Source organism: Phaseolus vulgaris, chromosome 9 (genome assembly GCF_051622355.1).
Source record: "Phaseolus vulgaris cultivar YP4 chromosome 9, ASM5162235v1, whole genome shotgun sequence".
Classification (NCBI taxonomy): Eukaryota; Viridiplantae; Streptophyta; class Magnoliopsida; order Fabales; family Fabaceae; genus Phaseolus; species Phaseolus vulgaris.
Window position 1 is genome coordinate 34,023,265 of NC_143506.1, and position 11,521 is coordinate 34,034,785.

Genomic DNA, 11,521 nt, shown 5'->3' on the forward strand with positions numbered 1-11,521 from the left:
ATCTTGCTTATTTCTATTTTTTTTAGAGTATATGTATCATAAATATAATTATGGATGTTATTGCTTCTCACTCAGTGATTAATATTATTGTTCTTATTATTATAATTTTTATTTATTAATGTTACTAACTATATATGTTATTAAAGAGAATCCAACTGTATTAGGACTATTACTATCGATAATAATAACATTATTAATACTAGCGGGATATATGTGTTTTTTATTTTTATTATTTATATATTTATATAATTTTAATAAATATTAAATTAAATGAAAAGGTACGTAAATTATCTAAAATACACCACTAATAATAGTTTAATATTCACAACTTTAATTTAATATATTTTAAAAACTGAATAAAAGAATTAAAAATTAAGGCATTACTACCAAATTTAGATATATAAGTTTTTTGGGTTACTAGTGTCTTCAATCCTGTAAAAAAGTTAAAAAAAAAAAAGAAAATCCTTAATCTCACTTTGTCACGTTAAAGTAAAACAGGATTTATACATAATTGAACTAAAAATTAAAATTAAAATTAAAAATCAAAAATCAAAATTGAATGATAAAAATCACGGATAATTAGTAATTAAGAATTTAAAAATTAAAAGAAAAAATACAAAAAAAAATAAGAACCAAAATTTTGGATATTATAAAATAAGAAGAACATTTTTATAAAATATTAGGAAAGAAATTAAAATTAAGGGTAAGATTTATCAGAGAAAAGAAAATAAAAATAATTAACATTCTTAACTAACAACTTTACTTGACTCCGTTACTCTATTCCTTATTTGTTTCTTTGTAGACACGAAAGAGTTGGAAATCGGAAAGCCTCAAATAACTGAGTTTTGAGCGTGTTTTTGTGTGTGTGTGTGTGAGAGCGATGGCGAAACTGAAGATAGGAGGAACATGGGCAGGGGTGGTGGAAGAGGTGGACCTCCACGCCTGGACCCTCGCCATGCTCCGCGACCGCGTCGCCGAGCGATCCAACTCTCCCTCCCACTGCATCAACCTTATCTGCGCCGGCAAGATTCTCCGAGACGACGCCGTTCCGCCCCAAACCCTTTCCCAACTCGGCATAAAAAACAACGCTAAGATCCTCGCCACGCGCGCCTCCTCTCCGCAGCAGGGACTCTCCCTCGTCGCGCAGGAAGAGCGCTGCTCCAGACTCGCGCGTATCAGGTCACGCGCCTTTCCGCGATTTTAATTTCGCGAACGTCGTCGTTCTGGTTTGCTTAGTTGGTTGCGTTTGATGTGGACAGGGCTGCTGCGACTGCGATGGCGGAACGCCACGCGGATGGTGCGTTGCCGGTTGAGGACTTCAATATCGAAGTTGAGGATCAGAGTGGACAGAAAGTGCGGTTAGGCTCCGAGACTGATCAAAGGTGTGTTGCACGTGTAAGATTTTGTGTCTGGGGTTTTCGTTTTGAATTAGAATGTGAGGGTTTTGGTTCTGTGGCAGGGCAGTGATGATGGGACTGATGCTTCACGCGAAGGGGAAGAAACTCATCAAACAGGGGAATTACAAAGATGCGCTGGAAGTGCTTAGCATGGGAGAGGTTAGTGTTTTATTGGTTTATGTTTTGTTGCGAATGTGTTATTCTGATGAGCAAATTACACTGAAACTTGTACACTCCTTGTCGTTTCTTTAAAATTCGCACTCTACTCTTGCCTTTTTAACTTGTTGCAATGTATTTTTTGGGTGAAAAAGAGTGTTGGGGTAGTGTAAGTTACTAATTCAAACAGTTAAGGGGGATTACTGTGCGGGGGAAAAGGCAGGGTGAATTTCGAAGAATCAAGTCCTGAACTGCAATACTGTAGCTGGTTTTAACTCACCGTCATTGTGCTCAATGATATGTGACGAATAGGTACTGACGTATGAGTTTGTGTGAAGTGAGCAGCCTTTGTTAGGGTACATGGCAAGAGTTTGTGGATATAGTTTCTGTAACATTTTTACAGTCTTTCTTTAACCTTGACATTTTGAGTAGCATTTTTGCTTTATTGTTATTATTATTATTATTATTATTATATTATTTATTTTGGCTGATAATGACTTATAAATCATGAAGTTGCACACATGGCCGCCTCTCTTCCGTGTTGCTATGGATAGTGTTTTTTCTTTATTATTAATTTTCACTCTTAATTCAAAATTTAATTTATTTTTGCAGGAGTCATTCTCTCTTTGTGATTCAAAGGTCATTGAGGTGAGTAATTTATTCAAATGTTATCCTCATTTGGACCCATGAGAGAATTTTCTTGCGAATTGTTTATTCGAGTAAAGAAATGGGCCATGATTTAGTCTAATTGTGTACTTATTTCACTGAAAACTGTGTTTTAGCTGCCAATTCTTTTTCTTTTTCTAAAATTTATTGTCGTTGGCAATAGCCTCTTTTTCTCTCCCAAAGAGCTTGTTGCATGTATGCGTTTTGTATTGAGGCTCTTAGATTGCTTAGGAAACAGTTGAGTCTTTAGTGGAATATAGGATTGAGATACTCTAAAGTGAGAGACGGAGAAAATGTATAGTTATAAATATTTGCTGAAGTGTAAAAGTTGCAGATTTTAAACTGTTGATTCTTCAATTAATTGTTATAACTAATTTTTTTTCCTCTTTAGTTCTCGCCCGAAATTGGAAGAGCCAAATTTTGTAATACATATGTTTTTGTTTTGAGTCTAATACAATTTTTGTCTCTTCAGCTTATTGACAATGTTCCTATACTGCAAATAGACATGGTATGGTGCTATTTTATGATACGAGACATCAGATGGCTCGCAGACGCAGGAAAGCGTCTTGAAATAGCTAGGATAGGAATTGAACGGGCTCATGGAAAGGATTCTCTTCGCCTGAGGCTCTTACAAGGTGGTCGATTTCCAGAACTTGCATTGTGAGTTGTTTCCCTTGTTTTTTCCCCTAAAAAATACTCAATATCTTTGTGTTAAAATTTAAAATAGATTAATTTTAATATATTTATTTCTTCATTCTGTAAATAGTCAATTTGTTTTGTTTATAGGCATTTGAGACTAGAGCTGCTTGAAGGGGTGGTGGCATATCATACTGGGCAGTTAGAGAAATCCCGAAAAGCATTAGCCTCTGCAAGAGCTAAGTTCGTCCAGGTTTGTAAAAGTGTGATAAATTGGATAGAAGAAATGAAGACAACATTTTACAAATTTGTTGGAGTTAGATAAGAGTTTCAAATTTCCTTTTAAATATTCTTTTGTCATATTGTCTTATATATATTTTATATAAACAATGTTATTTTTTATTAATATGTGTGTGTGTTTAACATAATCTGAACTCATAATTATTTACATTATAAATTATCCTGTACACAAATAAAACATAAATATTTTATCCAAATTTTATATACACTATTATATGTCTTTGCAAGTATAATATTATATTAACCATTTTCACAATCTAAGAAGGAACAAAACTATGTGGAAATCGAAAGACACTTTCAGCAATACAGGAAGAGACTTTTAATAGGAGATGTCACGAGGAGGTTTCGTGTGATGGGCTTGGACTATAAGTTGATTCAATTAAATTTCTTTGCCGTTTCAGAAACAATTTTTTTGTGTGTGCATCAGTTAACTAACTTATCTCACTCTAGTTTAGCATGTAATCACCCCTAAGCTTGTAAATTACTATCTTAATTTTCAAAATCTGATATTGTTTTAGTTCTGAATAATTTGTATGGATGTTGCATCAGTTTTTGTTAGCTGTTGTGACATATATCATAATCTTACAAAATGCACATTAAATTAGATAAAGAGCCTGAAGCTTGATCTTTCTATAACTTTTTAAGGGTTTAATATTACTTATTTAAAATTTTGAAGTTAACAGTCGATAGTTAGCATCCTTCTGACTTCAAATGTTTTGACATTGATTGATATATCCAGTTTTATTTATTTGTTTTTGTATTACCCCTGCCTCGTTTTCTCTTGTAAGCAATGCTCTTTTCTGTTGCAGCTGCAAGTGTCAGATGAAGCCTTATCATTTGTTATGAGCATGGGCTTTGTTGAACGTGATGCAAAGCGAGCATTGCGGATGAACAATCAAGATGTTGGGGGTGCCATTGATTTCCTTGCTGAGGAGAAAGCAAAGAAATTGCAGAAGCGGGAGGAGGATATTCGGAGAAGAAATGAAATTAAGTGAGTTAATATTTATCCTCTTTATTTTCTTTTGTTTCTCTTTCTAAATAGCTTGCTTCCAGGGAACAAAAGCGGTATGGGATGACACCCTTAAAGAAAGCTGTGGATCTAGAGAGATTGAAGGAATTGGTCTCTATTGGGTAAGGGTTAATTTTGTGTTGTATTTTAAATATTACTATTTGTTCATGCGTATTGTAAAGATTGGTCTCTAACGAGACTACTTTTTTGAACGTATTGTAAGTTCCTAGGCTTATGGCACTTAGAATTTATTTATTCGTGCGTGGCATCTATCCTTGCATTAAATGAAGGGCTTTTCAATATTTGGGGACTACTCAGCATAACTTCTAATACTTGATACATAATATATAATTTTTTTACGGAACCATTTAGGAGAGAGAATACTACTTCAGGGATGAAAGGCATAACCGAACTATATTCATCGTAATTGATACTACTATTCTGGCAGGTTTGACAAGGAGCTTGCTGCTGAAGCCCTTAGACAAAATGAAAATGATACTCAGAAAGCATTGGATGATTTGACCAATCCTGAAACTAATTCTGCTTTACAGGTTAGTATTTATCTTAACAAAATTCTGTCACTTCAATCAATATTTCTACTTACTCTCATCAATATTAAGGTTGCGATCGAGTCAAGGAAAAGGAAGAGACAAAAACAAGTAAAAGATTCTGAAATTGAAAAAGTTGTGCAAATGGGTTTTGAAAGAGCAAGAGGTATAAAAGTTTATCCAGATATTCAAGACATGTGCTAAAGTTATACCTAGTGGTATATGCATATATAGGGTTATTCTGATACTGCTGCTTCTTTGTAGTTGTTGCTGCTTTTGAGGCCGGAGGTAGTGTGGAACAAGTTTTGCAAAGACTGACGGCACAACCTGAGATCGAACCCACATCAGCTACCATAAATACACATTCAACAGCCGCTCCCCATGGTGGTGCTAGTTCATCTACTCTATTACCTAACAACGTTAATTCTGATGATCTATACGCGATGAATGAGGTTGAAGACAGTAAAACACAACGAGATAAAGAAATGGAAGATGAGCTCTCTGCAGATATTGCAAAAGCAGATGCCTTGGCTGATTATGACATTGAAGTTAATGTAGAAGGAGAAGCCATAACTGAGTACCTGGCCCTGGTTGAGTCAGCAGGGAGTTGCGGCGAAACTGCACCTTCCCAGTAAGAAAAAAAATTATTTATAATAAAAAAGATTTAGAATAATATTGACCGTTTAGAATAACATTGAGCAGTTTATGTAAATAGCAGATTGATATAGATAATGAATGTATTTAATGCTCTTGTGGGAGCTTGATGTAAATAGTATGATGAGTACATGAGAATATGTGCTCGTTCCCTGGAACTTTTATGATGATAACTTCATTTAGCTAAAGTGTGCGAAGTAATTATTTTATAGCTTATTTCTTGATTTATTAGATTAGTAGGAAGTATGATTTTATTTTATTTTACTTTCACTATAGATAACTTTTAGTAAATATGATTTTTTGAATAAAATAAAATAAGCGAGTATTATTTTATTAAGATAAAGTTAGGGCTATTTATTAAATACATAAGAATGGTTATAGTTTATTTTAAAAACTAGAAAGAATGTCAAAATCATTTTACTAAAAATATAAAAGGGAGCAAGTCTATTTTAAAACTAAAAATATATAAATATTATTAAACATAATTTTATGAAAGATAACTGCAATATTCCCTTATTTTAATCATCGATTTATAACATATTGGGAAATGGTAACTTCGGTACAAAATTTGTAATTTAGTCTCTATTTATTTTATTTTGCATTTTAATCTCTTAAATTTTAATAATCCGTACTTTATTTATTTTTCTAAAAATGTTATATGTTAATGTGAACGTTGGTAAATAAGCGTGTGGGATTAATTAACAGATAAAAACGTGTTTTGTACAAGGTGGAAATAAAACTTTCAAATTATTGAACTTTAGCATATAGTTTTTAACTATGGTCATTGAAGGAAAACACTAGTTAAGATATTAAAAGATGAATGTTATAAACTCCATGTCACTTCTTGAACACCTCGATCCTGGATAGCCACTATGCAGAATATGTCGAATACACCTCAGCCTGTTGAGTTAAACTCAATAATTTTTCAACAAAAATCATAACAGACATAGTTGATGTAGGATAGTGAAGACTAAAGATGATTAGGAGAAAAAAAAGGAGGGAGAATAAAAAAGATAAATATGAACAAGAATGAGAACAAGAAACTAAAAAGAGCAGAAAATTTTGACCATCGATCTGAATTTGAACAAAAACCTAACTTTGTAAATCTTATTTTCCATGGTGGGAGACATGACCTGGTCTTCCACCTAGCCAGAGGCTAATAGAAAATACATGTTCCTTTACTGTAGAAAATACATGTCACTTACTTTCCCTAAGGTTTTAACTGTACATTTACATCATTGTTCTAATTCTGAGTCGTTATTTTCTGAATCTGTGACCATAACAATCTCCATATTTTGGTTTTCTTGCCTCACTTCGGCATCCACGTGTTTCTTTGGGAGCATATTACAGTCGATGGTGTGCCATACTGGTATCTCCTCTTGAAACAATCTGCAAAAACATTAACGGCATAAAACTTTGACATAGCAATGAGACAAAAACTGCAAAGAAAGATGCAAGGAGGACTTACGGGTGCTTGCATAGCGTTGGACATTGCACTGTAAGTGCATACTTGCAAGTGGAAATCTCAGTGATTGAACTGATCATTGTTCTGGGTTCGGAGCATACAAACCTCACCTAAAATAAAAATATGAAATCAATACGACGAGGGAAGGAAGAACAGACCCAGATCTTCAATTTCATACCTCGGTCTCTCTTGGCCTATTTGTAAGATCACACATGGTTCCGTTAGTATATTGATGAGCATGATACCTGAAAGAATATTATATAATTACGTAAGTGTTTTTATCATTCAGTCATTCACAGCATATATCATGTAATAAACCATTTCTCCAAGTTAACCCAATCCTCGCACTTAGAAACAGTCATCCATAAGGTACCTTTGAGATGCATCTTTTGAACGGGGATCCTTCAGTGTAGAAATGTCGGAAAGATTTTGGTTAAATGCAGCTGTAGCCTCCGGATCATACTCTCCCAGGATAAACTCCTGGACGATCTGTGAAAAGGAAAAATATACACTGATTATGATACATGAATATATGATTTTACAAGTTTCTAAAGTATAATAATAAAACAAATCCACGGTTATACAGTTGAACTGGATAAAATGCACTTCAATCTAATTGATAAACCAAAAGATAGGCCTTCTGAATGTAGGATTTATATCAATGACTTAATTTTACTATCAATAATCACGGTACGGAAATCTCAACAAGGATGGTACGGTAACAAGAGTGTTCCATTAGGAAAAGGAACGATAAATTTTATTGTCGAGTGATCAACCTTGCTCTATGTTGGAGTATAAAATTTCATATAGATGCACTGTATGTATCTGCCATATATCATAAAATCGTAATACAGTCATTTCCCATTAGTTAGTAAATTATAGAATCAAAATCAAGAGAGTGGAAAGAAAATTAAGTCTGATTAGGAAATTTGAAGCTCAAAACTTAACGAAATATGAAGATAATATTGTTAATCAAACTGAATACTAACCCAAATCCCAAAAAATGCAGAAGCCTACGTTAAAATGACACTGCGGGTGAATTAGTTGAAACCCTGGAAGCATTGACACCCCTGTAGAATAGTATGTGGCCGTTCGAAACCTTTGGAAATGACACTTTTTGGATGCCTCCGACATCTGTCTGACACTCCTTAACCATGTCACTATTAAAAACTATTTTTTAATCGGCTCCTCAACCTCTTCAATACATCTTAGACACCTCTTCGCCACAACTTGAGCGTAAGTAAAGAAAGTGAGCCAATACTTATTCTAGTCTAAACACTTCCTAGGCACTACTCTAAAAAAAGAGTAAAAAACAAATTAAAAGAAAACAACTTATATTATGAATATACTCATTCTTTTAGGCTCGTTTCCGTCAGACTTGGTATTTTAACAATTAAGATACATGTTTCTTATCTGTAATTCTATTGTGAAGGATGTTATTACATGGAAACTAAAACAAAATTCTTTTTATAGTGAGAATTATATAAATCTTCAGATTTTTGTCACGCTTGATTATATATATGTGTGTGTGATCAGCAAGGTCGCATTTGAACACTAGCTGTGTCCTGGTATCTATGTCAGTGTCATATCCGATGTCTGTTTCGGAGTCATTACTTCATAAACTTATTCAAGAATGCAATTCCCCTTACAAATCCATCACTTTAAGCTGCTGAAGAGAGGATGGAGCAGAGAGAAGTTTGTACAAATGCCATGAAGGGCCAAAACCGAATGTAATCAAGAGGATACCTTATCATCTTCCAAATGTAGTTGCCGCAACTTCTTTTGATAGCAAAATTCATATGACCACCAACCTTCTTGCTGCACATTCAAACAGCTAGTGTAAAGAAATGATTTATAATAGATGCCATATGTTTAAATAAGACTCACAAAAAACCAAATATCAAGACCACAAACTTCATGAACAGTAATTAATAAATCACCATTGGAAATAATTCAAACACTAACCTTGAGAAAACACGGGCCCTTTAATGCTTCTAGCAGTTCATCTGGTGTCTTCTGCTTAATCCGTTTCTCTGTTTCGAAAATCATACTGCTAACATTGTGCTGGATAACAGGCATTCCACTTTTTTCCTTTTCCACCTTAGGTAAGTAACAGATAAATTTCTGTCCATTTTTATCTGGTATGATTACGGATTCCTGGTCGTCATCCTGCAAATGAAGTATAACAAGTTCTTATGACAGGTCATTGGATAAACTTGAATTTCACTTGATCCTAGAAAGGAAAAAGATCTAGTTATGTCCAAAGGCTTAGACAAGAACTTAAAATGTCCAGTATGTTCATTAAATACCATAAATCACGAGTTACTGAGTTGTCAGTCAACAGTAGTTAAACTATTTTGGGTCTGTGTATGTTAGATTGTTATAGAGTTGAAAGAACTGAGATTGAAATAATCAGTGTTGAAACAAGTGATGTTTAAAAATAATTAAATTGTATTTGGGAATGATACTTTGAAAGTGAGTTTAGACTCTAGAAGAATTTAATCATTTGAAAGGTGATGTACAATCACTTGTGAACCGCAGATAAAGATATGTTTTAAAAAATTTGTAGGTTCATCAATCAATTGTATTTACCATTACAGCTAAAATATTCCCTTTCAAAGAACTCATACCTTGCAATTATATCCTAATGTTTTCTCGACAAAATTCATTTCATCCACCTCAAAGTTTAACCAAACACGATGCACAATAGTAAAGCCATGTTTGTTTATCACAAATGGATGTTTGCGGCAAAACAAACAGGACATTTAATTCCTAATCTATATAAAATAACCCGGCACTCTTATTTCCAATCTCTTGGATATCATCAAAACAACACCTCCGTTAAATTCGTACAGCCATAGTACTTTCGATTCCAAACCAGCATTTCAAAATACACTGTAAATAATATTTCAATCAGAAAAACATAGTCAAGCGAAATAAATTTGAACGTCCAAGAGACACACGATACTGATCCATGCATCAGAGCGCAAGCTTCGCGAAAACCTCTAATTCCTTTCCAAAACCAAAGGGCAGGGGTAATCATTGTATTCAACATTCAAGCTCAACACTCATTTAAAGTGTAGTAACTCACAGGGATAAAAGGGGAATCTTGGGAATGGAATTCGATATTGTATTTAGGTTCACGAGAGCGGCCACCACCAGTGCTACCAGCACCACCAAATATGCTACCTGTTATGACAACAGCAAAAAAAATTAAAAAAAAATGGAAAACCTAACAGAATTATGATTTTGAAATCAGAAGGAATTTGAAACCCTAAGAAAGAAGGGGGAAGGAAACGATAACGACCAATATGAGCAGGGAAGATCTGTTCGGAGGCATAGGTGAAAGAGAAGAGAATGAATAGCAGAAAGAGTGGTGGCTTCATCGTCTCCATTATCATCGATGGTCACAACGAAGCAAAATCAGTTCCGACGTCGTTTCCTCGGCGGTGAACGATTAGAAGTTGGAGCCAAGATCACCAGATGCCAAAACCGTCCACGTCTATTCCCCAATCCACGATTGCCATGTCAATGCCTTGGCAAATCATGTATTCATTTTTTATTAAATTAAAATATATTCAATTTTATATTTTATAATTAATTAATTAAAAAATAATACAATTTAATATATTTTACAAAAATAATACAAAAGAATTATATACTATTATTTAAAAAAATTACTTAAGTATTTTAAAATAAAATAAAAAATTATTCAATATTAAATAAATAAATAAAATTATTAAAAAGTAAAAAAAAAATAAAGAGAATATTTAATTCTACCTCACACCATAGTTCATTATGTGAAATTTGATTTGTTGATTAATAATTGAATGTAGATTGGGTGATAAATAAACTAATATAATATAATGAGTATATCTTATTTCTCTAATATGTTGTTTTGAATGTTGTAGTTGTTAATCTAACTAAAAAAAAGTGTTTAATATTATTTTTGGAAAGACATCTTACTACTAAGTAAAGTTTCAATCATGTATCAATATCAAATGATATAAGCAAAAATTTGTGAAATTTTTTGAAGCATAATTTAACCTTCTCTTTTGGTGTTGCATGTATTTTATGTAATGGATATAAATAAGCACCAATATATGAAATAATATAAATATTTATGTAAAGTTTAATAATGGTACATTGTAGTATGGTATGTAAACTTGAGTTCCATCTAAATAATTCAAACCTAAAAATTAAGATGTACAATTAAATTAAAAAAAAATAGACTAAAGATCATTTTATGAATACAATAGAAAAACAAAAAGCTCCAAGTAGTAGTGGAGTTTAGTAGTGTTTGTTATACCTTAATTTTTTTTTACATACAAATAAATATACTTTTTTAATTTTATTATATTTTATGTATTTGGCATCTATACACCCTAAAAAAAAATTAACACCTCTACACTGTTTCTTGAAAACCGTCATATAAGTTAGAAGTAGCTAATGTGTTGAATTCAAGATTAAATTATTTGTATATTGATTAAGTTGGAACTTTAACGATAACGAAATTAATTAACCTTGCATATCTTTTAATCGACTGAAACATATTAGTATAAGATAAAGTCTTGTGACACTAATAGAATATATCCATGAAAAGAAATAAGTCGTAAAAAAATAGGAAAAGATTTAAATTGAATAGTTGTGTTTATAGTTTTTCAATTTAACCAACCCATCGAATATAAAA

General features: G+C 32.7%; 2 protein-coding genes across 2 annotated transcripts; one reads left to right on the forward strand and one right to left on the reverse strand.

Annotated features, from left to right (window-relative positions):
• Positions 1-761: 761 nt before the first annotated feature.
• NUB1 (ubiquitin-associated (UBA)/TS-N domain-containing protein) lies at positions 762-5,554 on the forward strand. Its single transcript, XM_068624472.1, has 11 exons — positions 762-1,179; positions 1,260-1,382; positions 1,460-1,556; positions 2,166-2,201; positions 2,692-2,879; positions 3,006-3,108; positions 3,965-4,146; positions 4,209-4,286; positions 4,613-4,715; positions 4,785-4,878; positions 4,977-5,554. Exons 1-11 carry the CDS (start codon positions 881-883, stop codon positions 5,345-5,347), a joined length of 1,674 nt encoding a protein of 557 aa, XP_068480573.1. The 5' UTR covers positions 762-880; the 3' UTR covers positions 5,348-5,554.
• Positions 5,555-6,405: 851 nt separating this feature from the next.
• Positions 6,406-10,369, reverse strand: OS9 (ER lectin-like protein). Its single transcript, XM_068624666.2, has 8 exons — positions 10,139-10,369; positions 9,923-10,020; positions 8,797-9,000; positions 8,578-8,649; positions 7,205-7,320; positions 7,010-7,076; positions 6,835-6,941; positions 6,406-6,755 (listed from the first exon to the last, which is right to left on the reverse strand). Exons 1-8 carry the CDS (start codon positions 10,230-10,232, stop codon positions 6,602-6,604), a joined length of 912 nt encoding a protein of 303 aa, XP_068480767.1. The 5' UTR covers positions 10,233-10,369; the 3' UTR covers positions 6,406-6,601.
• Positions 10,370-11,521: the final 1,152 nt, after the last annotated feature.